This window comes from Apteryx mantelli, chromosome 3, assembly GCF_036417845.1.
Source record: "Apteryx mantelli isolate bAptMan1 chromosome 3, bAptMan1.hap1, whole genome shotgun sequence".
NCBI classification, from domain to species: Eukaryota; Metazoa; Chordata; class Aves; order Apterygiformes; family Apterygidae; genus Apteryx; species Apteryx mantelli.
In genome coordinates, this window is record NC_089980.1 from 77,132,608 (window position 1) to 77,157,855 (window position 25,248).

General features: G+C 37.8%; 1 protein-coding gene across 5 annotated transcripts in view; it reads right to left on the reverse strand.

Annotated features, from left to right (window-relative positions):
* Positions 1-25,248, reverse strand: part of AKAP7 (A-kinase anchoring protein 7) — a 99,429-nt gene that overhangs the window by 68,830 nt on the left and 5,351 nt on the right. For all 5 annotated transcript variants that reach the window (XR_010883752.1, XM_067293722.1, XM_067293720.1 and 2 more), the window contains exons 2-5: positions 23,664-23,816; positions 22,461-22,606; positions 17,074-17,210; positions 7,857-8,017 (exon numbers count right to left, since the gene is read on the reverse strand). Coding sequence is in view for 4 of the 5 variants with exons in the window: in XM_067293722.1 (XP_067149823.1) it covers positions 7,857-8,017; positions 17,074-17,210; positions 22,461-22,606; positions 23,664-23,816 (597 nt within the window). In the remaining variant the exon portion in view is untranslated. The remainder of the gene's footprint in view (positions 1-7,856; positions 8,018-17,073; positions 17,211-22,460; positions 22,607-23,663; positions 23,817-25,248) is intronic.

Genomic DNA, 25,248 nt, shown 5'->3' on the forward strand with positions numbered 1-25,248 from the left:
GCATGCATGCACATTCCCGGGGTGGTCAGACTTGACCTTCTCCCACACCTTTGTCATGACCTAGACTGTTACTAAACATCACAGGCTCAAGAGATTAGCCCCACTCGCTAGTACTACAGATAGTCCCAGCCTTGTAGGATTTCACACTTAGGGAAAAGGTGACATTATACTGGGTAAGGTGACTTGCAACATAATTACTATAACATTCCTTTCTCCAAAGGTAACGAAAATGAAAACAAATAAGAGGAAATAAAGGGAAAAAAAGAAAAAAAGGAAGACTAAATGATAATGTAATGCTATTAATATCTATGCAGTCCTTTGAAGAAGTGCTCACAAGATGGGTTTTAAAAGAACTGGGGAAGGAAGCATTGCTGTTGCGAGCAAGGGAAAGTTCCAGGCTTAAGGGACAGCATGAAAGTGGATTTGAAGACTGAGCAAATACATGATGGTGAAAGTCTGTGATGAGAATTGCCTGAGTTGAAACAAGTTAGAGGCCAGTGACAAGAATGGTAGACAGACAAAGCCCATGGGTCTTCACAAATGAGGATCTGACTTCTTTTCCTCAAACATTATTAGCTAGACTGAAAATCAAGCCAGATCCTGTACTAGTCTCAGGCTGACCAATGTTTGCAGCTTCAAAGTATAACCTAGAAAAGTTAAGGCTATTTTTACAAGCTTAATGACTTCCTGGAACAAATTTTTGGACTGCTTTCAGGCCATCTTTTATGCAATTTGAAGTACTCTACAATACCATTTTGTGTCTTATTTTTATAATGTCAAAATTACTGAATGTCATCTGCATCTCTTACATTGGATGCAGCTGAATCTGTTAGACAACTGTTTCCCCATAATTAGACTTGAAATGTGATATACTAAAGTTACTCAGAACAGCTCTACACTGAAAAGGCCAAAAAAATTCAACAGCTAGATCAATATAGAATGATTCGTAAAAAAAGTGCACGCAGCCATATTCTGTAATACAAGCAGCCATTTTCTTTTCCCAGATTTCATTAGAAATACAATACAGAAGACTACTATACTATGCATGTACATTTTCTTCCAGTCTATTATTTTCTGCTTGTCTCTAAACCATGTTCCCTCAATTTAAAAATTTAGAATTTAGAAACAATGGTTTGTCTCCTTATCAAAAAAACTTTACTTCTCTCTCTTTACACTTAAAGTTGAAAGCACAGATGAAGCTAAGCATAGATCACTTACACTTTTTATAACTTCAATATATCACATTAAAATTTGTAACTTCTTAAAGAATATTTTGTTGTCTATCAATTAGCTGAAGTTTGAATTTTCCAAAGAAGCTCTTCTGATCATCCTGACTTCACTAATAGTACAGAGCGTAAGCACTCACAAAGCCTCACAAGGCCTCTTTCCAAGCAGTGAAGAATTCTAAATCAACTATTTCAGAGACTAAGATTTTTCACAACTGCAATTATAAATCACTAGAGGTGAATACATTAAAAAGCTGATTTTAGAATTCATGTTATGAATATATAATCGAACACTGCATCAAGCACCACACTCTCTACCACCTTACTGTAAGATTGTCACGAAGGACAGTATCAGATTGAGGAGTATCTCTGACTGCTGCCTGACAAAAAGAACTCTCGACTCCTAAACAGCTCAGCAATTCCCAAACTCTGATGAAACAGACTGCTGGCTAAGCCAAATTCACCCTACCTCATGGTGCTGGGGATGCTTCTCTGCAGGACAGAAGAAAAGGAAAGGCCTTGCTTTTCACTTCTCCACACAAAAAATGACTATTTTTACACACACACACACCCATCACTACTAGCATTTCTCCGCAAATAGCTAGGTTTACACTTTGCCTACTGGTAGGCAAGAGTCCAGACAATTTTTCCAATGGTTCTTCCACTGTTACTTGGTTATATATGGCTCAGGCTTTTGTACAGTGAGTTGCCACTGTACCATACCACTAACTATGTATCAGTGAGATATATGGCTATTTCAACCATGTATCAGCAGTATGCGTGGGCTGTTCTTTACTCTCGAGTCTCATACAGGTATATAGAAGAAAGATGTGCTCATTCCTAAAATCCAATCCAAGGAGCAGTGGAGCAAGCAATCCCCAGTTGTTCGCCTGGATGCAAACTCGTAAAGGTAAACCTTACAGCATGAACAAGGCTGCTGTGAAGACTCAAAGTATTAGGCTGAAGTACAAGCTTATGTGGGACTTCTTGATGAATCTCAGTTCTCTCATCAGCTTTAATTCATTCCAAAACTTTCTGAGTGTTTACCACTATCACACAAGCAGTAGGTGAAAGTACCTTCTTTTAAACAGCAAAAGCATATCTTACTGCTCCATTTTAATAAGGTATTTGTCATAGCTACTGTTCAGTGTTTGGCAGTAAGTAATAATGTAACTGAAATCCAAAAGCACTTGCTGCCCTTGCATTCAGAGGGCCACGGGGCTTTCCATTTTTAGCATTAAAAAACAAAAGCTGAGATCACTAATGGGAGTTTTAGAGGAATGAAGGCAATCAAGGTAGTGAACACCATGTTCAGTTTCATTAAATAATACAGCAGTGCTCAGCAGCCTTTAGTCACATTCAAGTTTCCCCATTATCATATGCATTCTGTATAAACAGAACTCAAAAATTTTTGAGTGTTAACACTCAAAAATATCTTATAACTATCAAAAAGGAGAAATTAAACTGCAGATTCAAAGCCAGGCATGCACATAGTTAGTTTGTTTTATCTCTGTCACACAAAATTATGGTAAGAATAAAACCCATAATGAATGTCCAGATGCAAAGATAAAATACTATGACAAATTAAGATATTTCAATCTCCCTACTAATTAAACAAGTTACTTGCAATGATTTAAAGCTTTGCTTCCAATTCCATGTGACTGCACAGCAGAAAATCAGTTTTCTTTTTTTTTTTTTTTTTTTAATTACCTGGTCTGTAAATGCCAACATCCTCCTGTACAGTTTCCTTTGCTCTTGCCTTATGAGCAGGCCCTCCACTTAATTCCTGTGGCCCTGACTTCATTTCTATTAAACTCTTAATCTTCCCTTCAAATTTGCCCTCTGTACCTTCTGAAAATGCCTTTATTATAGAGTTGAATCACATTTTACTCAGCAAACGGAAAAGATTTTTTTTCCATCCTTTCTTCCGGACTTTTTCCAAACTGCTGATCAAAATGTCAAGACCTTGCCTGAATATGTGCAGTAGAGTCAAAGGGCAAGAAAGACACTGCAACACTGCTCTAGCCCAGGTGTCTGTCCCAGCTCCATGCTCTTACATATCTATTTCAGGCTCTTTTACTTGCCATGTGATACACAAAAAAAAGGGTGAGCTAAGAGATTTGGTAATGGCACAGCATTTAGTACTTTGTTAGTTACATGGGTGCATTAAGTTCAAGAGCACACTGTATTTAATAACTATTCCCTGCTGGAAACACAAACTTCTAAAACTCTCCGGTGTTAAAAATAGGCCTTAATGGTAATTGTTTAGGGGCAAACATTTTAATGAAAAATACTGTCAGCACTTATTTAGTGAAGGGGCCCAAAACGAAGAAAATTGTCACACAGGACAAAGCTTAATTAGAAAAGGTTGCATGCAGAAAACTACACAGTATCTAGCAGAAAGCATGAACAGTGCTAAGGTCTAATATGATCAGTGCATAGGTATCTTGGATCTTGTAATGAAATCAGTCAAAAAGCGGGGGTTTTCTCCTGGTTATATGCGTCAACATGATCTGGTATATAAGTATTTGCTGACCTTGATAATTATATTTTTGAGACAGCTGCACACTGCTGCTTACTTTCAATTTTAAAGTAAGCTTCTCTTGCTATGGATGAGCCAAATTTCTGCACAGCCCATGAGAGTTCTGCTACCTATACTACTTGGAACTATAATTAATGAAACGTGGACTAAAAGAAGAAAATCTAATATATATCACAGCAGCACATTTTCAATATAAACTGTTATGGATTTGGACTAACAGCTGTTTGTTCACTTTGTACAAATCAGTTCTTTTAATGGAAAATTAACTGTTTTGAGTTCTCAATTTATACCTCATATGAAACGACTTAAGAACAACTGACAAGAAGCAAAATTCACTTATTCTACCCTCAGCCATCTGGAACTGAAATGCCTAGGTTAAAAGATTTCTCTGGGCTCCCTAAAATCAACACAGAGAAAGATTCTGAGGGCAATACACCTCACCCCACGTGAGATGCTAAACGTGTGGTTTCATAATCTTTAAAGAACCACATAAACTACCATGGCTGCTGAAAGAGATAGTTCCTCTCTAGCCCCATGCCTGCCACTGCCCCTTTCTCTTGTGTTGACATTCATGCAGTTTTTCAGTAAACTGCAGTGGCATACTGAATAGGTTAAAAGCTAGCTGGCAAAGGAAAAAAAGGTTAATTTAACCACAGCTGTATTCCCCATGGGGCCACACAAATCCCCAGCACAACAAGAGGGGCAGAACTGCTTTGGTTTGGTGGTTAAACCAGTTTATGCCTGGGTAAAGCTGTAATGTATCTCTAGCAAAAGATAGGAAGTATGCATTTCTCTTTCTCTAGTGACTGTTAAGAAAACCTATTTAGCAAGATTAGACTACCCATCACTTTTAGAAAACTAAAGTTAGAGGAGATGACTAGTTAGGTATGCTACATGTCTTTCCAGCCCAGTCCTAACTATATTAAAATATTTAATCCAAAAAATCATCATTTTTTAAAAAAATGAAGGACAAAAAGGAAACGAAATAGTAAATCAGCACTAACAGAAGAGTAACTATTTTGTTCACTGAACACAGGCTCCCTCTGATGGTCAGAATATAACCTCCATCATCCATCCATCCATCCATGAAAAAATCTGCAAGTCCTATGGGTTAAATACAGGATTCGCTTACTCAGTTCTATCAGCTTCAAATAGTATTTACAATTTAATTATTAAAATGAAAGACTAGCCAAATAATTCATTACCTTTTCCAAATTCACTTACTACTTCAAATATTCTGTGGTGTAATATGCAACTAACCTAATTTTTGAAACACACTTGTATAATTTGCAGTGTCACATAATTACAGATGCAAAAACCTTCTTCTTGTGTAGGTATTAATATAAAAACTAAATTCGCTCTCATGAAATACAGGTTATCTGTTATGAAATGATACTAGCATTTCCAAGAAAGCCAAAAAAGATACTCTGAAATCAGCAGCAATTCAGAATTTACAGTTATGACAGTCAATAAGAATGTTAAGTTAGGTTAAGATAGGATATCCTCAAGTCATACCATTTTCTTCTGGTAATGTTCAGCTTCCTACCCCACTTCAGAATTAAATTCAGATGAAACAATCATTGCTGTATAAGTCTAGAGACTAAATGACAGGCATAAGGCCAAGAAATGATCCCTGCAGCTGACAGAAACAAGTACTGAAATGATAAGGAATGTTTTTATTAAAAAGCAGTAGTAGTTAATAATAATAAATATGCAGCTGAAGTTTTACTATAAGCAAAGAATTTTCACCGGTAGGTATCAGTAAATAGTATGCTTTACAAAGAAAACAATTTTGGTTTTTATTTTACAGATGGGCAACTGAGACACAGAGAAATCAAGTGCTATAACTGAAGGAATCAGGCTTAGTTACTCCTTTCCCTATTACCTTCCCATGAAGACTGGCAAAATTCTGACCTTACTGTGAGTTTGTCTACTGTGAATGAGTGTCTAACTGAAAACAAAGGTTGAAATCTGATCTTCTCTTTCATCTAACTCTGATTAAAATCTGGAAAATTAATTTAAAATAGAAAATAATTTATAACAACCTTCATTATTTCTTACAGTTAAAAGATAATTAGCTTTCTGTCTCTAGCAACTTTAATTACTTTGAAGTTCTTAATAATTTATTATAAATGTCTCAAAATCAAAAGTTACTGTCACTAACAGAAAACATTCATCTCCTTTCATAAGAGATATGGAAAGGAAACCCTGTTTATGAATTATCTCCTGGTTTATAAAACAGGGTATGTACAATATTCTGTCATCTTTAAAAGAAAACTAAAGATGAACTCAAAGACAAGGATAAGGAAAGCACATCTTCCAAAAGACTGGAAAAATACTTGGTAAACGAAATATTTGAAATAATTATAATATTATTCAACAGCTGAAGCCTCTCTGGAACTGTAAGTATTAATCCATTTCTACGATACTGAATTTTAGAAATAATTCTCAAGAGCTTCTTAAAATTTTAAAAAGCATTGCTTCTTAAAGGCATTGCCCAATAACAGCGTAACCAATTTAGTAAGCTGAAAAGTTCTCTCTCATTCTCTTCTATACAACCTTTTTTCAAAACGCCAGTTAAAAAATTCTAAACATTTTTAAAAGGTATTTCAGAAACTAAACTAATAAATTGCTAGAGAAAGCAATGTATTAGTAAGGGTTTTTTTTCCATTTTTTTCTCTATGGACTGCACAAAAGGTAGCGTGACAGCAGCAGTCTTTGCTACTCTGCAAAATGTCCTATATGGGTTATTGCATTATTAAAAAATGGTGTGACCTCACATTCCTCAGAGCACAAAAGATAATTCATCAATACTGAAAAACTCTTTTAAAGAGTCTTTCCAAGGAATAGCTGGAATTGCTGGGATAGTTTAAAAGGACACTGATGAATTACAGACAGTTCTGTTCTCTGAGACCTTTTTATTTAATATCTATAAACAACATAGCTCAAGGACGGATTTGTAGACAGATATAAAAACTCCACTCTGCTTTGTTTTGGTCTAGCTACTATCTGCTGTTTCTCACCTGATATTTATACTCCTTTTAATTTATATATTCCTAGTGACTCTGAGAACTGTATCTTTGGACACATTTTATCTGACTGGCAAAGACAGCGGTCTTAGCTGCACTGTTCAGACTGAATTGAGAGTTTTGCTCTTGAAGAGAACATCTGGATGCACCTCTATAACAGCATGTGCCTGCTACACATTTTAGTAACTTCATAACTGCCAGACAAACACACTGGATAACAAGGAGGGAATCCTCACTGAACAACACACAGAGTGGTTCCACAACTGCAAGAAAAACTTCAAGCTAAAGCTGCATGGAAATCAACTCCCTTCCTCCAGCAGATCAGTTATGCCCTTTTCCTGATTTCCCCTTATTCTACCAGCTCTGCAGAGAAAGGCTACATTTGACTCTATACATGCATATAAATATATATGTGTATATGTATACATACACACCTGTGTGTGTGTATATATATATCTACACACACACACAAACATATATACATGCAGGTATGGTAATTTACAATTAATTCACTGAGATTTAAGAGTGATATACACTAAGTAAAGGAAACACAAAGCTTAAGACTTCCCAGACCACAGTAAGGGAAAAAGGAATATCACTCAGTCTCTCAGAGCTTTGCTCAGCAAGGTGAACGTACAGAGGAGAATTATGCAACTTTGCATTAGACAAAATGCATCCGAAGATACAGTTCCCAGAGTCAGTAAGTATGAATACATTAATTGAAAGGAGTGTAAATATCAGCTGAGAAACCGTAGACATTACCTAGACCAAAACAACGTAGAGTGGAGTTTTTGTAGCCATCTACAAATCTGCACTGTGTTATTTATAGATACTAAATAAAAAGATCTGAGGGAACATAACTGGTTGTAATTCATCAGTGTCCTTTCCAACTATGCTGGGAAATCCATCACCTAATCCTTTTAATTGTTAAAGGTAAATTAATGTTGACTAAATTGACACTAATATACTCAGCTTTGTGCTCCATCATCATGTAGGGCTCAACTTTATAAGGTTGTCGAAAAATCTTTAAAGTACTTAAACTATATGGACAAGTAGTACCTGCTATTTCCATAAGTATAGCTGTATGATCACTTTCTGCCAACTTCACAAATCCAACTTCATTTCTGAAGTGATCAATTCCTTGAAAAGACAAATCCACAGTTTTTCCTTTTAGGAGATCTTCTACCAAATCTTTGCTGTCTGAAAGAGCATCAACTGCTCTGTCAAGAAGAAAGAAAAATATCTATGTGAAAGTGAATATTAATACTGTCTACATTCCTACTAATCTCTGTATCCAACAATCTCAGAGAGCTTTACTAATATCAACTGATTTTCTACTTAAGTATTTTTATACTACTTCCTATCAGTGCTGTCAGTACCATTTTCACCATTTTATAAAGGTAAATGGCTTCGCACAACCTGCCGTAAAACCCCAGAAACAGTGAGGCAGACCAAGAAGCAGATGTAATTTCTGAAACTAGTTTAACTCAGTCCTCAAAGTGACTAGACATTAAGAATACAGTGTCTCTATTCAGAGCTCTGGGGATGGTGGTCAAGGGTCTGGGAGCCCAGGTCATCTTCTCCTCAATCCTGCCAGTGAGGGGGATGGATGAGAGGAGGAGGAGACGGACTTTCCAGGTTAACGACTGGCTGCGCCGCTGGTGTTGGCAACAGGGTTTTGGTTTCTACGACCATGGGACCCTGTTTGAAGATCGACAACTGATGGCGAGAGATGGGATCCACCTCACGAGGCGGGGCACGCGGGTCTTTGCCAACAGGTTGGCCAACCTGGTAAGGAGGGCTTTAAACTAGGAAAGATGGGGGAAGGGGAGAGTTATAGTGACAGGGTAGTTGGCAAAAGACTGCTCAAGTCAGGATGCCTCCAGCAGGTGAATGCAGCCAGGGAAGTGCGCATGGGATGTGGCTATGGAGGACCCTCTTGTACCCCTCCTGGGAAACCTGCATGCTCGATCACCTCCCTGAAATGCCTGTACACCAATGCACGCAGCTTGGGGAACAAACAGGAAGAACTAGAGATATGTGTGCGGTCGCAGGGCCATGATCTCATTGCCATTACAGAGACATGGTGGGATAGCTCGCATGACTGGAGTGCTGTCATGGATGGCTACGTGCTTTTTAGGAAAGACAGGCCAGGAAAGCGAGGTGGTGGAGTTGCTCTTTATGTGAGAGAGCAACTGGAATGTAATGAGCTGTGCCTAGGGGTGGATGAAGAGCGAGTCGAGAGCTTATGGGTAAGGATCAAAGGGCAGGCTAGCATGGGTGACACTGCTGTGGGTGTTTACTACAGGCCACCTGATCAGGATGAGGAAGTCGATGAGGCCTTCTACAGACAGCTGGAAGTAGCCTCACAATCACAGGCCCTGGTTCTCATGGGAGACTTCAACCACCCCGATATCTGCTGGAAAGACAACACAGCTAGGCACAAACAGTCCTGGAGGTTCCTGCAGAGCATTGGTGACAACTTCTTGACACAGGTGGTGGAGGAGCCAACAAGGAGAGGTGTGCTGCTGGACCTCGTACTAACAAACAAAGAAGGACTGGTGGAAGATGTGAAGGTCGGGGGCAGCCTTGGCTGCAGTGACCATGAGATGGTGGAGTTCAGGATCCTGCGAGGAGGCAGCAGGGCACCAAGTAGGATCGCAACCCTGGACTTCAGGAGAGCAAACTTTGGCCTCTTCAGGGACCTACTTGGAGGAATCCCATGGGTGAGGGCCCTAGAAGGAAGGAGTGTTCAAGAGAGCTGGTTAATATTCAAACATCACTTCCTCCAGGCTCAAGAGCGGTGCATCCCTAAGAGTAGGAAGTCAAGCAAAGGAGGCAGGAGACCTGCATGGATGAGCAAGGAGCTCCTGGCAAAACTCAACCAGAAGAAGGAAGTATACAGAAAGTGGAAAGGGGGACAGGCCACTTGGGAGGAATATAGGAACGTTGTCAGAGTATGCAGGGATGCAACGAGGAAGGCTAAGGCCCGTTTGGAATTAAATCTGGCTAGAGATGTCAAGGACAGCAAGAAGGGCTTCTTCAAATACATCAGCAGCAAGAGGAAGACTAGGGAAAATGTGGGCCTGCTGCTGAGTGGGGTGGGTGCCCTGGTGACAAAGGATGCAGAGAAGGCAGAGTTACTGAATGCCACCTTTGCTTCAGTCTTTACTGCTCAGGCCAGCCCTCAGGAATCCCAGACCCTGGAGGCAAGAGAGAAAGTCTGGAGAAAGGAAGACTTTCCCTTGGTGGAGGAGGAGTGGGTTAGAGACCTGACACCCACAAATCCATGGGCCCTGATGGGATGCACCCACGAGTGCTGAGGGAGCTGGCGGACATTATTGCTAAGCCACATTCCATCATCTTTGAAAGGTCATGGAGAACAGGAGAGGTGCCTGAGGACTGGAAGAAAGCCAATGTCACCCCAGTCTTCAAAAAGGGCAAGAAGGAGGACCCAGGGAACTACAGGCCAGTCAGCCTCACCTCCATCCCTGGAAAGGTGATGGAGCAGCTCATCCTGGGTGTTATCTCTAAGCATGTGGAGGAAAAGAAGGTGATCAGGAGTAGTCAGCATGGCTTCACCAAGGGGAAATCATGCCTAACCAATCTGATAGCCTTCTATGATGGAATGACTGGCTGGGTAGATGAGGGGAGAGCAGTGGATGTTGTCTACCTAGACTTCAGCAAGGCTTTTGACACTGTCTCCCATAACATCCTCATAGACAAGCTCAGGAAGTGTGGGCTAGATGAGTGGACAGTGAGGTGGATTGAGAACTGGCTGAATGGCAGAGCTCAGAGAGTTGTGATCAGTGGCACAGAGTCTAGTTGGAGGCCTGTAGCTAGCGGTGTCCCCCAGGGGTCAGTACTGGGTCCAGTCTTGTTCAACTTCTTCATCAATGACCTGGAGGAAGGGACAGAGTGCACCCTCAGCAAGTTTGCTGATGATACAAAACTGGGAGGAGTGGCTGATACACCAGAGGGCTGTGCTGCCATTCAGAGAGACCTGGAGAGGCTGGAGAGGTGGGCAGAGAGGAACCTCATGAAGTTCAACAAAGGCAAGTGCAGGGTCCTGCACCTGGGGAGGAATAACCCCATGCACCAGTACAGGCTGGGGGTTGACCTGCTGGAAAGCAGCTCTGCGGAGAAGGACCTGGGAGTGCTGGTGGACACCAAGTTAAGCATGAGGCAGCAATGTGCCCTTGTGGCCAAGAAGGCCAATGGTATGCTGGGGTGCATCAGGAAGAGTGTTGCCAGCAGGTGGAGGGAGGTGATTCTCCCCCTCTCCTCAGCCCTGGTGAGGCCACATCTGGAGTACTGCGTCCAGTTCTGGGCTCCCCAGTACAAGAGGGATGTGGCACTACTGGAGCAAGTCCAGCGGAGGGCCACAAAGATGATTAGGGGACTGGAACATCTCTCTGATGAGGAAAGGCTGAGAGAGCTGGGCCTGTTTAGCCTGGAGAAGAGAAGGCTGAGAGGAGATCTTATCAATGTGTACAAGTATCTGAAGGGAGGGTGTCGAGAGGATGGGGCCAGACTCTTTTCAGTGGTGCCGAGCGACAGGACGCGAGGCAACGGGCACAAACTGAAACACAGACACTTCCATCTTAACATGAGGAAAAACTTTTTCACTGTGAGGGTGACAGAGCACTGGAACAGGTTGCCCAGAGAGGTGGTGGAGTCTCCTTCTCTGGAGATATTCAAAACGCGCCTGGATGCAATCCTGTGCAATGTGCTCTAGATGACCCTGCTTGAGCAGGGGGGTTGGACTAGATGATCTTCAGAGGTCCCTTCCAACCTCAGCGATTCTGTGATTCTGTGATTCTATTGCTTTGTGCACCCAATTTAAATAAACTGCTTATTAGGAAGCACTTGGTCTTCCATTCTCAAACATTATACTTTTGTTCATCTTAAATCTAATAAAATCACTCAGATCACTTACAGACAACAATACAACACTGCTCAATTTGAAGCTTCCAATCATTTTTTTTTTCCTTTTAAGATTATCCCATACGAAAAGGTAGTCTGAATTTTATTCCTTATATTTGTTCCACTGGGGAGAAGACATTTTTCCTCATTTTTTCTAAAGAAACAAATGTGAATCTATAGGGTGCTGGTAAAACTCCAGGTCAGCTATTTCATATGCTTAAAGTCTCCTGACATCTCAGATGAATAGTCTAAGATTTTGCTTTATTCAAAGTTACTACAGAATGTTTTAAATATTATAAACAGAAGTTACTGACTCCTTATACATACTTACACATGCAGACATACGTATATATAAAATGATGTAGAAAATTACCATTAATCTCTGAGAACTGTTAGGGAAAGAATTATGATATGAATTGATACTTACTTTCTTTAAGAGATAAGCAGCATGCACACATAATCTACATAAAACTTAAACAGGTGCAAGCCTGGTAACATTTTAATAATCTTTTTTATTAGCCACATTAAATACATGTACAAGTACATGAAATACTTGTTTTGAACTGCACTTATTTTGAAATGATTCCTCTGGTAAACAAACATATGTATATATATATTTAGTGTCTTCTAAAAGCAATCTCTCTCACATACTTAAACCTTTTAGTTCTATTCAATGAAACTGAATGTAAACTTTTTATTTCACTAATCTGATGCTGACTTTAGAAACACTAGATGGCAGTAACAGCTTAAAAACTCTCAAGAGAGTTTATTTTAGTCTTTTCATAGTATCTGGAAGAAAGGCATCACCATGATTTCTGATCTCTTTCCTACCATATGAAGCAGGCTAAATTACATTCTTTATGCCTATACATTTAAAAACTCCTTGCACAGTTTTCCATTGTGTTTACCAAGGTGGAGTCTTGAATCAGAACTACTCAGTTAACTGAAATTTAAGCCAGGTAAGAAAGGAGCAATGTTGATTACACAACAAAAATTCCTTGATTAACATACTCCTCCCATTTTTTAAATGGTTTTAACCTACAGCCTAGTAGTATTTTAGCTCCCATATGGCCATTTTAAGCAACAATGCAATTACTTGTTCCTTGACAAAGATGTATTTCTCTTTGGGTGTAGTCTCTGCCATTTACCTACCCTTCCATCACACTTACACAAGACTGTTTCACTGTCTTCTGTTTGTGCTATACTTGAAGATCTTTCAAAAACACCATCTAATACAGATTATACCTGCCAGATTACTTCATAGGCCATTACTTGTAAATTTATTTGCCAGCATGAATCTGAAAAATCATTCCAAAACATGTACAGGTATTTCACGTATACTCTGTCGAAAATGGCAGTGGCTTTCAAGTAGTGAATCATGCACGCAGCTAAAATCTCTCTCTGCATTTTTTGCATCTGAGAACGGGTGCACAGAGAGCTTTCAGCCATGGAAAGCTCTGTTCCCTAAATGAATGAAGATTTATATTTCTACATTGTAGGGTAGGCTGCAGAAATCACTGACTAGCTCAACTCTACCTCAGGAGGGCTATGAAAGATCCATTCCAATAGTGCAGTGTGTTTTCAATACAGCACTGTGTCACTGAAGATTTAGTTCTGTTTTTTATTTCATATACAACCTTGTAAATGCAGTAAAATATTTAGAGAAATTGTTATCATCTCACTCTAGGATATTTTGTATTTTTGTATTCTATCAGTCATTTTATAACATCTAACCATTGCTTTGTAAGAATACAGCATAAGGGCAAACATTACCACTGATTTCAACAGTAACAAACAGAACAGTGGTATTTTCTTGTCATTGCATACCCGAGTAGTATTTACAATGTCTAAAATAATTTATTCTGACCAAAGCACACAAACATAGATACACGGCATTGTTACACTCAGTACACTCAGTTAGTGGGTACACCAACCCAAAGGGGTAACAAGAAAGTTTATAAGCATTTTACTCCAAACTGGGGTGAAGAAATAACAAAAGGAAAAAAACAGAACATTCTAAGTGTATTCCAATGAGGACTGCAGAAGCAGTGCCTGTTGTTTTCTGTATTGTTGCAATGTAAATATTAAAGCACTTAAAATTTACCTAAGTTCTTTTTTAGAAACTAGCTAAATTGTTCACTTAGAATTCCTGTTAGAAAAAGTAACCTTACAAAAAAAGCCAAACTGAATCCTTTCAGCTCTCATATTTATAATGAAAAGGTCAGATTCACAGAGTCTTTGACAGATAACAAGCAAGATGGACTGTGACACTATAGCCTGGTAATGAAGGGATTATTTACTGGGAAGATAAGACTCGTAATTTCTAGTACCCGATCCCATGGCTCTGTATGCATTTTACATTAAAGTAAATGGATAAAATACACCTAGGTTGCTAGCATAAACTAGAAATCCTTTCTTTGAAGGGAGTGCTGTCCTGATTTTCTTGCTTGTTTTCCTTAAGATTTTTTAAATTGCACATTCTTGATTTCATAGAGTTTTACAAAAAGGATGTAAAGTGCGTTCATTAAGGCTAGACTATAGCCTGTCAGCTATAAAATTGGCATGGAAATTGCAGGTGTAGATTCCCTTAGAAGGAGAAGGCCTAAACTACAGATCTTTGGGGCCATTTTCAGGGCCAAAGCTGTATGTACTAAAATATCACACAAAGGGAACACCATCACTATCACCACTTCGTATTCGGTGTTTTTGAATTGAAGTTGCTGCTATATTTTGTCTTACATTCAACATTATGTATAGAACATTCTTTCACACATTTTGACTTCAAATAACCTTCAACACATTTCATTTCTGCATAGACAGAGGCATTATTGTGCATACACAGTAGAAAAAAAAATGTAGATACAAGTAACTAATGGATCCAAACTTAAGGATCTGTGAACGCTCATCTCAGATGCCTGCTTAACTAGATGCACTTTGTTTGAGGGATTACTGTAACCCTACATTACACACAGGTTCTTTTGTCAGTCTGGATTTTGGTTTCTTTCTGTTAACCTGGTATCAAAAATTGGTGAAGCAAAGAAAGGAAAAATCAGCATTTACTCTTCAAGTTCTCCCAATATATTAAACAGAAAACATCAATTAGAAAAAATAAGAATCACAAATAATAGAAAATATAATCTAGAACACCTGAAGATAGCTGGGCTAGATACCTGTAGGAGGCACCTGGCCAGGGAAGGGGCGAATCACTGGGGAAGCTGCTGCTAACTAGAGGACAGCTCCCGGGTGCCTGGACTGTGGAGTTCTGCTGGGAGATGCAGAGAAGAACTCCATCAGTAAGTGCTGGGGTGACAGTCAGACAGTGAGAGCCAAAAAGGAGCTCAAGGAGTCAGAAGATACTGAATTTAGGGATATTTGTTTTGATATACTGCTTAGGACTCTCTAAAAAGTATTCATGAAAAGGCATACTGGCCTTCAACATCTCCTTTCACATTCTCTTCTAAAAAAGTTAATGCTTAAACTCCTTTAAAAAGAAATCTTGCTGACATAGTTGGTGGTTGTTCTCACCAACTTTCAGGTGCTACCAACCAGGGCAGAAAGAAGCTGGTACACACACTCCAGGAGACAAAGGGAATGTGGAGAAGACAGCAAGTCCAGCAGATCCAGAATTCTTTGGTTTCCTTTCTATTCTCTATTACCAGCTATCTGTTTCTCTCCCTTCAGATCAGTGTTGAAGGAGGAAGCTGACAGACTCTTTGCTGATATCCTCAATGGAGAGATAAGAGGATAGAGGCCTGAAGGATTTAGTATTGCAACATTCAGGGAAACAGGCGTGAAAAACAACCAGGGCAATTGTGTTAGATATACTGGTATCTCATTATTTTTAGCTGTGTTAAATGTTTTCAGCCACAACATTTCCTATTTATTAAAAGTATGCCTCTGACTACCAAATCATTTCTACATTCTGTCTTTGATTCTGGCTTTCTTATGAGCAATCTGTAGTTTAACAGCCAAACTCTCTGGGGGAAAAAATGATTCAACACATGCACTTACTATTAGAGACATTATTTTGTAACCGCATTACTATATCCAAAGCAATGTCTCACTGCAACTATTAATTATTTGACCTAGATAAGTCAGTATGTGGACCACATGCCTCCCACTGCAGAGAAAGCCAGGAAGATATATGACAGAGGGAACCCTAAAAAGAACTCATCTGGGGGGAGATGAAAAAGTAAGGCTTCTCTTTCACAGCATTACGAGGACCTGATGAATTTTGATTCATGAGCAATCCATTATAAAATTGATACATAAGCAACAGAGGAATCCCAGATGTTCTTTTAATCCCAGCAGACCATTCATCAGCATTTGGTTACTGTAACAGAGTATTATGCAAAAGTGTTTGCAATCTCAATTCTACAACTACAGTATGCAGCTACTGAAATGTCACATAGGTAGGCCACTGGGCACCACATCTGAATAGAAGATGCAGACCTGGTCAGAGAAAGTCTGTGGGTGCAGGACTATGAAATGCAAAATATGTTTTCATTTCAAATCAAAATTACAGCTAGGCACACAAATCATTATTATGAACATTCATAAAATACAGCTATACAGACAGGCTTAAAAGAACATCTTATTAACCACTGAACACGTACATTAAAGTAGGCTTATCAGATGGCAATACAGCATGTGATAAACAGTAGAATACACTTTTTTATAAAGCAAATAGTCGCATCTAACATTTATACACAGACATGATATGATCATATAATACATATGCCTTTCCACAACTTTTCTACCTTTTGTATGACCAAGAACTCAGCTATATCACTGAAGCAATATAAAAATCATACTTTCAGTAAGGTCTAATAGTCACCACTTTTTTACTGTATTTATATTTTAATTTCGGTATACTAAATTCACTTAGTGTCATAAACCACCTCTAACCACATGAGGCATTAGCTTGTAGCTAAGACTTATTTCATTAAAGTCTTTCAGTGACGATTACTAATTTGGCCTATAATATTTGCTGAGCTATGAAATTCTGAAAGTTCCCCTAACTGTTAATCTGTTTAACGCTCCCTACCTCAAAAGATTGTTTTGAAATAATTACCTCAGCAAACATGAAATTTATGCATGCAAGTTCAGGACACAGTCTGAAAAATGCAAGAAAAAAACATGCTTTGTGCAGAGCTCATGACATCTCACCATAAGTTAAAAAAAGCCAGTAATTGAGACTAGCAATTTAAGAACAACATTAATAAAATATTCAGTAACTCTAATAATTTATTGTTGACAGAAAATAAGCATCAGTTACCCCTTCTAGTCTTTTGTGAATTGCACCAACAAAACCATTTGTATATACTTAGTTTAACAGCAAAATACCTACGTGCTAACTTCTTCTTTACTGGATAAATGCATCACCAATAGTGTGACATGCAACGAGCCACAGTGAACCATTGCTTTGGAAAGTCTATGATCCTTTTGTATTATTGTGTCTTGGACAGCCTGAACACCGCCAGAAATCTGTGAAGAAAGAAGCAACAGTTAGCCACGACAGTTACCGTACCCTATAATGCAAGTGAACAAGAAAACACACAAACTGAAATCAAACTTTTATGTAAACCATTCTAGCAGAAGAAGTTTCATCATCTGATGAAGTCTCTAATTGGCCTGAGTAAACGCAAAGTGGGTAGAAATGGAGTGATTAGTAAATAACTAGTCATTCCCCCATCACATCTCAATAGGAGCTTGTAGCCAGAGGTTTGACAGATTCCTGGAACAGATTAAGATCATTCAGTTTTGCACTGCCAGTAGTCCAGATCAGAGGTTTCTTCAAGGACTTTCTTCACCCTCTCTGCTAAACATTATATTGTTATGTGCAGATAAATGTCTGGAACCAGAAAGAGCTCTTTGCAGGATTGGGCTCATAAGAAACAGAGGAATATTCAGTACATAATTTATATCTGATTTACAATTCTGATTATGCTGTCTGAGAGAGATATAATTTATGCACTCTCTTCAAACATATTTTAAGGAATTTCCGCACAACATTTATACAGTTATAATACCATCAGTCTTTTTCCTTAAAAGCATTTGATTTATATTTTCTTCATCAGAAATTATTCCTGTGGTTACACATTTTATAAAGAGTATCTGAAAAAGTTTACTGTGCTTGCAATTCCAATAATCCAATTGTAGTTATTTAGAAGAACCTGCAACAAAGCCTGAGTATATTAGTCAAAATTAAAATCAAACCTAAAAACCTTGACCTTTTGACAAAATGTGTGATTTCTTAAACCATGGTAAGCAAAGATATTACAGACAAATCAGTTCATAAAAGAACCATTTAGAGAACTTAAATCTGATTTTTCATTTAAACTGATTGGGGAATGCTATATAAATATACTGTACATATTGGCTTTCATAACATAAGCACAAGTCACTTTTAGGTCAAAAAAAAAGCCATAATATATTTTAGTAATTCTGTTAATCACAATTTAAAAAAAAAAAAAAAAAAAAGCACAATCGAAGGGAATGGTCAGTACTGTTGGAACCCAGGCTCTTCAGACAAGTTTTGCCATGCAGGAGTTTTATTTAATGTGCCATATAAATAAAAACAAATTATAACTGAAAGGGATCAACTCAGAGGGGGAAGAGGGAAGAAGAGTAAAAACAATTTGCCAAAAAAGGTGATATGGCATCTTCAAAACCAGAAGTGTCTTAGATAGTGTACGACACTGAAAAAAACTGCACCAGCACTTTGATCATAAATCATGTTGCAAAAATCATCTTCCTTTACAAGTCAGAACTTATCTTATCCTAGATAAATGACACTTTTACTGTATTCTCAGATGCAGGAAGAATGTAACCCACATTTAAACAAGACATAACAGCAGTAAACATAATCCCTAATAATTACAACATAGTGACTAGATAGACTATTCAAAAAAGAAAATGCAGTTATCTAGTAAAGAAAAAAAACCCTAAATTTCAAAAATGAATAGTCTATGACTTCAATTAGAATCTTATTCCTTTTTCAACTATTGTTTCTAAATTTAATGTGCAGGTGCACAATCTGAGAGCTGGCAAAGGAAAAATATAAGTGTAAATGTACAAGCCCTTCAGAATACCCAAGACAGGCACTAACAGTTTGGAACCGTGTTATCATACCAGTAAGATCATCCTAGCTCTAAAAAAGATCAGTGCTACTCAGCACTCAGCTTTGCAGCCAATGCCTTACAACCCCTCAACCATATAGTTTCCTTTCCACGGTGCCTCTAAGTCCCTTCCTGCTCACGTCCTGAACTCCCTGCACTACTGCCAGCTCCTGGCATAGACTTCAGCGCTGGCTCGGACAAGCAGCAGTACATGCTATGGTGAAATCTCAGCTATATGGGGTTCACTGGCTAACAAACATGCATATATTCATTGCTCATCTGGCAGGTCTAAAAGAATAGCTAATTGTCACACTCACACCACAAGCCTTTAACTCAGCAGCATATTCCTTCAAGGCTCTCTCTTTTATACAACCACCAATTCCACAAAAATCGTAGGTAATTAGTCCCTCCAGGATGTCAATCTTGTTATCCAAATTTGGACAACAGTTTCAAAACCCATAAACGGGGTCATAACAAGGCAAACAGAGAGGCAAACTCACAATTGTGTAAGCTCCATTAGGAAACCAAGCTAAAAACTTAATGAATAACGTCCCTTTGGAACTGCCAGATAGCAGTTCCAGCGACAAGCTGCTGCTGAATGCACCAGAAGAGTATAAAACGAGCTGCCCTTTCACTGATAAAGGCAAAACAGAAAGAAGACAGAAGATGTTCTCTCTCCCTCCCTCTCCCTCTCTGGGAAAAGTCACAAAATTCTGAACAATCTACATTATTAAAAAAAAAAAAAAAAAAAAAGCTCTCAATTGTATTTTTGGGAGCTTTGAGAATTTATTTTTAGTGGGTTCTTCCAGAAGTTATATGACCAAAATGTAATGCAACAGATGTAGCATAGCCATCACTAGGCCATCACTACACAGAATCTAACTTCTCATTCCTTCTGTTCTCTTCAATAAAGACAAGGTGAAATTAACTGTTTGGTGCAATGAATTTTAAGTACACAAATCAAGACTCTTTCTACATCTCTGTAATAACTAGTTACAACCCAGTGTATAAACACTTTTAAAGTGGTATGTAACCAGCTATTTACAGTACCTTTCAAAGTTTTATGTTAAATTTCATCTGCTATCATGTTGACCATTTCATTTAATTTGAGATTTCATAACTTAAGTAAAAGAAATATCCGAGAGCAGATCATACCCAACTACTCCCTTCTCAGATTATTTTTAAAATTGCCCAAAAATAAAGACCCTAATACTGATTTCAAGGTCACCTCACCCATTGCTTACATTACCCTGAAGAATAACAAAATAACTTAGTTTTGCTTCTTGCAACAACGCTACGAGGAAGTGAATATAAAGGCTTTAAGCTTTAAATATTTAACAGATTAACTATACCTAATTATGATCAAGACTAAAGGACCCTGAAAGAGTAAATCTACCCACTGATAACACATCAAATGAGACATAACTTAAAAAAAATTACCAAAAAAGGATACATTTATAATCATTCATTTAACTACTTTTACAAAACTAGTAATACAAAGTTCAACATAAATTCAAAATTAATGGACCATCTGAAGATTCAAAACACAATTAAAATGAAAACAAGAAAAATGCTTAATTTGTAAAACAGACAATTCATTAAATATTGCCAGAAATACCCCTTGCTACAAAATGTTTCTCTGTGTAAAACTTAAAGATACTACCTATAATATGAAGAAAGACTAGAAGTGCCTAAAATACTTCACTAAAATAAAATTAGATCCTCACAAAAGAAAAGTCTTTCATTACTAACTGAAGTACCACTAGTAATTACCAGCTCCCCTCTGGCTATCAAGACACCAGGTGTTTAAGTCTAAATTTTGGCTAATGCTGCCTACACGCATTCCAATGTGTATTTTTTACTTTCAGAACAACTCTACATCCAAGGCAAGTATAAACAAAACATTATAGTGAAGTCTTGGAATTCTCAAGTGCTCTGAGATTTAATATACTTGTTCCTTTACCTCTGTAAATGACAGGAAATTGTAATTACTAAACACATGACATATAAAAAAGCATGCACAGTTAAGACTTTTTCACTCAGCCAAAAATTTGAAACAGTAACAGTTGTGAGCAGCAATTGTCAATTATCAGAATATAAACCCCTACATTATTCTTGCAATTGTTAAGTCATGAGAGACGACTGGAAGAAGAGATATTTCAGAGTAAGATGGCATAAAAGGTCTCCCAAGATATTTGGGAATATTATAAAAATCAGTCTCTATAATCTCTTTTTCATGTAAAATTTTTCAAAGAATCAAAGACTACACTGTAATTTTCAGACCTAGTTTGCTTTTATTTTCATTTCAGATTCTCTCAATCTTTGACTTTCTCAGAGAATGTATACTACAGATGTAGGATAAGTTAAAAATCACCTGGAAGGTATCTGCTGATAATAAAAAACAAATCTGAGTTAGGAAATGGTGGTAAACTGGTGGGTTTAACATTTAAACATAATACACCTACTTTCCTTGCTGAAGACACAGAAGTTATCAAAACAGTCATATCAGACAGGTCCCACAGCATATAAGCAATCATTCTCATCTACTATTAGGTTAAATGAAACAACACACACTAACTTCAAGAAAAAAGATTTTCTTAAAGAGAGCACTGCCCTTTTTCAATCCATTTGAAAGGCATCTGAATAAAACAACAGCTCTTTTATATTTTAAATAAGATGATGTATTTCACTGAGAAGTTTTTAAACTACTAACTGCCTAGTTAAAAAAGCAATGGATTTGAATTTAAATCTTAACCAAAGATGTTTTATTCTTATATACAAAACTGAAAAAGGGATGAAGAAGTGAATTCTCTTCTGAGATGTTGCCTTTGTTGTAAAAAGAATATTTAACATCTCCTGAGGTAGGTGTGCTTAGCTCTTGTACAGGTCAACTATCTCACAGATAGGAGAAACAACAAGTCATGGATAAAGTACAATTTTTTTTTTTTTCTGCCAGTGCTGCAAAGTCTTTCTGCAGAACAAATTGCAGGATCAGGACTAAAATGGACATTGCTACTGGAATTAAAATTTTACTAAGATAAATAATAAATCCCTAAAACACACCTCCTCCTTCACTAAAACAAAAACAAGAAAACTGAAAATATGAATTTACAATGAATAAACAGCTTGGACTGAGATGATTTCTTTGTTAGACTTGCAGTCAAGTGAAATTCTCAGTTTTTAAGCAATATAAAGAGTACGAAACTTCAAGAGCTTAGAATGTGTTGTTACCCAAGATAAATTCCTACCTCTAAGGAATGCTAAAAATATATTGCTAGGGATTTTCCTGTTTAAATAAAAAGAAATGACAAAATAACCAATACTGGAAACAGAGTATAGAGGGGAAATTTAAACCTACTTCAATCAAAACGATGTAAAATCCATAAAACTGACAAATTGAATAAAGAGAGAAATGTTTTCTCTAATCTTTTCCAGATAAACATTTTTATTCACGAAAAAGGTAGGTACATAAAAAAGTCACTATTTGAATAGACTGTGCTTTGAAAAATACTTGAAAACAATTTATTTTGCTCAAGATCAGACACTTTTTTATAAACACAAGCACACGTTGAAATAATTTTGGTTATACTAAATTAGTATAATACAAGAATATTACCTCTGAATTAGTAATTGGGATAGAAATGAAAAAATTTGGCCGATACTGTTCTTTCTTTTTTTTCTTTCTCTCATTGTCTTCTTCATTTTCCCTTCCAGTAGTCCTCTTTCTTTTCTTTTTTAAATTTACTTCAGAGGTTAAACGTACTGAAGAGAAAAAAACAAACAAACTACTGTCAGGATGGAGACAAATCGGAACAAAGATACACTTAAATCATGCCAACAGGAGCTGGACTTCAGTCAGCTGACTGGAGAACATCTTCCCAGGCATCTGATGTGCTTATGTTCTGAACTGTCTGATTGGGATCCCACTCCAACTTGAAGGTAACATTGTCATGCAAGTGGAGTGCTGTACTTGAACACCCTATACCTCTAAACAGGGCTTATTAGCCACTAACATAGACATATGGTTTCCAAACAACTGCTGGCATATAACCAACTCACACTGTAGTGGAATAGGTCTGATACTGTCTATGCTTGAACATGACTTTATAGCAAAAGGGCCAATACTAAGTTACAAAATCCCATGCACACTGCATTTTGAAATATAATGCAAGACAATACATAGAATTATTAAAGGAAAAAAGTTGTATTAGAGTAGGACTAGCCAACCTACAGTTTGTGGACCAAACCCAGCCCAGAAGAAAATTTCATCCAACCCAAACCTACTCTCTACCTCCTCCTTTTCCAAAGACCCCTTCCAACATGGGGAAAGAAAAGTGCACGTGCCCAGTTCTTCCAGTGTTTCATAAATTATTTTCTTCCAGCTCATTTCTGCAAGACTTTGTAGACCCTTTCCCATCATGCAGCCTGACGCATCTCCATCAGCTGATGAGACCGCAGGCATCCACTGTCCAATTATATGTGCATTTCTAGCTACATTTTGGGAACACACATGTTGGAAGACAGCTTATAAAATCCATCATTATCATTTGAGAAGCTTACATATAGTAATATTAACAGGCATACAAGATGCCTCCATCCTGTGACTCATTTCTGTGATGGACTACAGAATGGTAACTTTTAGTATGTTCAACTATTTGCAGGACTGAGTACTAAAAACAGAGACTCTGGACTTGATTCTGTTCTCAGTGAGACTCCATTCCAAATGAACAGCCTACCTGTACGTGCCAACAGGCAGGATCAAGAACTGCATGTGTGATACATCTATGCTTTTACACTACTTTTGTTTAAACATACTTACCAGCAAATTCATCTTCAATATCTATGTTGACAAATGGCATTTCTACCATCAGAGAGTCTGTAGAATCAGTAGAAGCGCATCGTTCTTTTCTCTGTTGTGTGCTTTCTTTATTCTCTTTCAAGATTTCCTTTTCCAATACATTTTCCAGGTCATCTGTAATATATTTAAAATAACACACTGGGTCTTAGATTTCAATATAAACAACTAAGAGACTTTATACACAGGCAAAGTACAAAGCATATGTTTCTCTGTTTATCAACAAATAAATACTGACATATAGCCCCATTAAGAATGTTCTGTTCTTCCTGTGTCAACAGATCAGCAAAAATGCTTCAACATTGTGTGAAGTAGAAAGAGAGGGATTTCAGCCTTCTACTTTTGATGACAAATGTTCTTGCTCAGTTCTAAGTAAAGGCAAATACATGCAAAAAAACTGACACAGACTACAGGCATACCTCAGAGATATTGCGGGTTCAGTTCCAGACCACCACAATAAAGCAAATATCGCAATAGTGTCACATGAATTTTTTGGTTTCCCAGTGCATATAAAAGTTATGTTTACACTATACTGTAGTCTATCAAGTGTGCAATAGCATTATGTCTAAAAAAAAAAAAAAAAAAATCAATGTACATACCTTAATTAAAAAATACTTTATTGCTAAAAAATGCCAACCATCATCTGAGCCTTCAGCAAGTCATAATCTTTTTGCTGATGGAGGGTCTTGCCTCGATGTTGATGGCTGCTGACTGATCAGAGTGGTGGTTGCTGAAGGTTGGGGTGGCTGTGGCAATTTCTTAAAATAAGACAGCAATGAAGTTTGCAGCATCGATTGACTCTTCCTTTCACAAAGGATTTCTCTGTAGCATGCGATGCTGTTTGATAGCATTTTACCCACAAGAGAACTTCTTTCAAAATTGGAGTCAATCCTCTCAAACCCTGCCTCTGCTTTATCAACTAAGTTTATGTAATATTCTAAATCCTTTGTTGTCATTTCAACAGTGGTCACAGCATCTTCACCAGGAGTAAAGTCCATCTCAAGAAACCACTTTCTTTGCTCATCCATAAAAAGCAACTTCTCATCCACTAAAGTTTTATCATGAGATTGCAGCAATTCAGTCACATCTTCAGGCTCCACTTCTCATTCTAGTTCTCTTGCTGTTTCCACCACATCTGCAGTTACTTCCTCCACTGAAGTCTTGAACCCCTCAAAGTCATCCACGAGGGTTGGAATCAACTTCTTCCAAACTCCTGTTAATGTTGATATTTTGACCTCCTCCCATGAATCACAAATGTTCTTAATGGCATCTAGAATGGTGAATCCTTTCCAGAAGGTTTTCAATTTAGTTTGCCCAGATCCATCAGAGGAATCACTGTCTATGGCAGCTATAGCCTTATGAAATGTATTTCTTAAATAATAAAACTTGGAAGTCGAAATTACTCCTTGATCCATGGGCTGCAGAATGGATGTTGTGTTAGCAGGCATGAAAACATGAATCTCGTTGTACACCTCCATCAGAGCTCTTGAGTGACCAAGTGCGTTGTCAATGAGCAGTAATATTTTGAAAGGAATCTTTTTTTCTGAGC